At 42.5% G+C, this 4,271-nt stretch overlaps 1 protein-coding gene across 1 annotated transcript in view; it reads left to right on the forward strand.

The window, feature by feature from the left end:
* The window catches only part of PGR (progesterone receptor), a 99,994-nt gene that overhangs the window by 39,189 nt on the left and 56,534 nt on the right, over positions 1–4,271 (forward strand). Inside the window, exon 3 of the mRNA XM_025209313.1 lies at positions 1,644–1,760. Within this exon, the coding sequence (XP_025065098.1) occupies positions 1,644–1,760 (117 nt within the window). The remainder of the gene's footprint in view (positions 1–1,643; positions 1,761–4,271) is intronic.

Genomic DNA, 4,271 nt, shown 5'->3' on the forward strand with positions numbered 1-4,271 from the left:
TAGGAGATGTAGTTTGGGGCGGCTGGGGGGAAGTAGCTTGACCCGTGCCCCTTCCCACCTCACACCTTGCCTCCTTATCCCCTCTTCCCCACTCCACCCTGGCCTCTGCCCTCTTTCCCACAGCCTTGGGCATGCTGTGCCCTTTTCTCCTGTCTTCTTCCCCTCCTCTCCCCCCCCGCTTACCCTTGCTCTGGCTCTGTCAGGTGGCAGCCCCACTCCAGCCTGGGGCACAGAACACGTGCTTGCTCTGGCTCCTGCTCTGGACTAGCCTGGCCCAGGCCAATAGCAGCAGTGGTGGTGGCAGCTGTGGCCCCAACTCCAGGGCCTAGCCAGAGCTGCTGGTGCATTTGCCACCAGGCTGGATTGAGCCTAAATCTGTTTTAAGTGCCCATTTCTGATTTTTGCCTGTGCTCTTCAGCACTTCCTTTCCTTGAGGGTGGAGGGACCTAAATAACTTGAAAAGCTACACTTTCTTGGAATAACTAACAGATATAAAAAGAAAGTATAAGGATGGTCCCATGGTGTAGAATAATGCTTGCTTTAGAGACGGCACCTTGGTTTCACTAACATAGAGCAACCTTGAAGTACCCAGGTTCAATTCCTGCTCTGCTACAGATTTTTTGGGTCAACTGGTAGCACTCACTTGGTCTTCCCTTAACAAAGATATTATGAGGGTAAGTTGCTCTAAAGATAAAGAGATTCCTAAATACTACGATATCAGAAGTTAAAACACCATGCCAAATAAATAACGAAGATCAATAAAAGCTAATAGCCTCTTTTGTTTATGTATTCCCTTTAAACTTCAAGAGTCCCTTGTTGTTGTTCTAGTTGAAGGCCAGTTAGATTGCACCTTAAAGACTAACTGAAGTAGATCTATAGCACAAGCTGTCATGAACTGAAGCTGACTTCATCAGATGCTGTGAAAAGACATGTATAAAAAGAGAGAAATTAGAATGCAAAAGACAAGGGAGTGAGAGAGAAGTTTTTATGGAAAATGTATACATTTTCTTTTGCACATTAAGACTACTGTGTATAATAGTTTGTTATTCCTCTCTGTTCTGAACTTGGAGGGTAGCAAGCAGCATTCAAGGTAGCATAGGCATTTCCCATGTGTAGTGTGAGGGATTGTAGAGCGGATAAAGCATTCTAGAATGACTGAGTCCTGAGAGATGCTATGTGCCCCCAAACTGTTTGACTTTTAGCTAGAATTGAGGGCCCTAAGTCTGGCCCCCGAAGCCTTCTGGGAAAATGTCCTTAATAATCCTTTAAGTAGGAAGCAGCATTTTAAAAGGAAAAAAAAGATCCAAGAAAAGGCATGAAAGGAATAATCACCATTTTTGCTCTGTTATGCGATTGAAATGTTGATTGTATGACAATTTGAGCAATACATACTGTCCTTGACCTATTTTGGAATGACAAAAGACTAATGAATATTACTAAAGAATAATACCAAAATATTACTATAGTAAAACTGCGTCAGGTATTAATGCCTAATATATAACTTCAAAAATCTCTCTTGATTCTTTCATCATGACAGTCAGACTTTGGTTTCAATTATCTTTCATTTTTGGATGTCTATACATATGAATAGCTTTGAAAAACTCAAAAACTTTGTGTTAATTCCAGGTTGTTCTTTTTTGCAGGGCAGCATAACTATTTATGTGCTGGAAGGAATGACTGCATAGTTGATAAAATCCGTAGGAAGAACTGTCCAGCATGCCGCTTGAGGAAGTGCTGTCAAGCTGGAATGGTCCTTGGAGGTGAGATTGGCTTTGACTCAGGGAAGTACAAGACTATAACTATCTCAGTCATTGTAGTGTAAATGTAGCTTATGTTGAAGTAAAAAAGTAGAGGACTTTCAAAATCCTATATGTTGAAATATTTCCTGATAAGATATTTTAAATAAATTTAAATTCTTCATTCTTAATTTGTCTGAATCGTTTTAAAATCCTGAATTAATTCATATTTCACAACTTTTTTATTTTGATTTATTATTTATTTTTGGAGTTGGAGAACCTGCTTTGGGAAAATAATTAAAAAGTAAGTGTAAGTTGAAACTAAAGCAGGCAATACATTGTTTATCCTAGTGAGGAACAGGTTTTCATTTCTCAGTAATTTCTACGACTAGAAATGTTCTGGTCAAGGGAGTTGTACAGGCCAGCTTGCAACTGCCCCCCAGCCCCTGCCCCTTGCATCTTCCCCAGGTTGCATGATCCAATTCTGGGGAAGCTGTGGGGAGCAGCTCCACTCCTCCCATTCCCAGGATGATGGAAGAATGGGGAAGGACTCTCCATGTTTCCCCAGATTGGGGACACCCAGCTTTGGGGAATGGGTACTCCAATTCCCTTCTGTAGACTAGCTTGGGAAGAGACTGGAGCAACCGGGCAAAGCCCCTACCCATTCTTCAGACTGGGGACCCCGAAGCAAGTTGACCTCTCATAAAAGTGAATGTTTTTGGTGGGGACCTCAGTTTGAGGAGCCTGTAGAGAACAAAGACCACTGCCCCTCCACTCAGCTCCTTGTGGCTGGGAGGTGGACCTCAGTTTGAGGAGCCTGTAGAGAACAAAGACCACTGCCCCTCCACTCAGCTCCTTGTGGCTGGTAGTTGAGCCAAGGGAGCAGCACAGCAATTCCCCAGTCCATTCCTGCTGTCTGGGGATTGCATGGGAGGCTTTGCTCTGCTGCTCCAGTCCCTTCCTTAGCTCTCTACCACTGGTCTAAATGGATGTCAGCAAAACTGTATTTTTTACATTAGCAAAGAGGGAGAGGAATTGTTATCTCCAGTACTATAGGATTCAGGGTGCTGAGAATTGCATTATGCCTGTTACACTTTATAGCACAGGGCTTGCTTAGCTAGCTGTCTGGTTTCTCTGTCCAGTACTAGGCAAAGCCAGCATAATGCTGAACACTTGCTTTAGCAGACCTGCAGTTTGAAAGGAACTGCCATATAATGAATTCAGTCATAGGATAGATATGCTTCATACTGAAAGGATAGATACTTATACCTTTGTTTTTCCAACCACTGCTGTAGATGTAGCCATGTCCTCTTGTTGGTCCTGTACAGCTCTTAAAAGCAATAAAAGCAGCTATTTGAGGACAGCAGAATGGATGAACTAGAAAAATTGGAAGAGAAGTAGAAACAGTAATTTCAGTAGGCAACCATTGATCCTCTGGATCATGGTGTACGCATAAGAGGTCTAGTCAGATGCCTGATGAATCTGTTTGTGGCTGATGAGCCCAATTCAAGAGTGACACAGGTTGTTACAAGTTTCACAGATCCGTATGTTGGATAAGTTGGAGTTGAAGTTCACAGCATGCTGCTTTTTTCTCGTTTTGCTCCCATCCTCTGGGTCAAAGCCGCATCATGTTGAGCTGTACCGAGTGCCAGATGTTCCCTCCCTATCGGGCAGGATTCTGTGCACTCCTCCCAACTTTCTACATTGATATTGAATGACTTTGTGTCATTTTTGCATGCATCATGGTACTGGCATTGAGGGTAATGCTGCTTTCTAGAGCCGTCTCAAATCTCACTGTACAAAATATTTTTGGGGATATGGTCTTCTCCCATTCTTCTGACATGGCCAATCCATTGCAATCTTTCCTTCTTGATAGTGGTTTCTAAGTGTCAGTCCTGCACGCTCTAGTACCTCTGGGTTTGCTATTTTGTATTTCCACTTTATTCTCAGAATCTTATGCAGACATCTCACTTGGAAGCCGTTCACTTCACCTTCACAGATGCCTAGCATATGTAGTCCATGTTTCTGAACCATAAAGCAGGAGTGACAGCACACAAGTCTTATAGAAGAAGAAGAAGACTGTTATCATATACCAAGGGGTGAAAAACCAATACATAACATTATTCTAGAGGATAAATCTCTTGGTGCCATTGACAGTTTTTGCTATTTGGGTTCTATGATCAACAGGAATCTTGACCTTCAGACTGAATTGACTGACAGAATTAGAAAAATAAGAATTTCAGGCTTTTACAGAAATGTGCATGGAATAACAGCAAACTGTTAGCCCATACAAACAGTCTTCTTCATGAGACAAATTGCCATCCCAAAGCTCTTGCATGATTTAGAAAATGTGCCCAGGATATTTTGCAGGGAAGGTTTACTGTGGACAACCAAGGCCGCATCATCAACAAACAGGAAACCTCTCAGAACCAGTCCTTTCATCTTGGTTTTAACTCTAAACTTTGCGATGTTGAACAAGCCTCCATTTAGTCTGGTTTGAATATAAATGCCATCATTCCTGTCCCTGAATGCATG

The sequence above is a fragment of the Alligator sinensis genome, unplaced genomic scaffold (genome assembly GCF_000455745.1).
Source record: "Alligator sinensis unplaced genomic scaffold, ASM45574v1 scaffold18_2, whole genome shotgun sequence".
NCBI classification, from domain to species: Eukaryota; Metazoa; Chordata; order Crocodylia; family Alligatoridae; genus Alligator; species Alligator sinensis.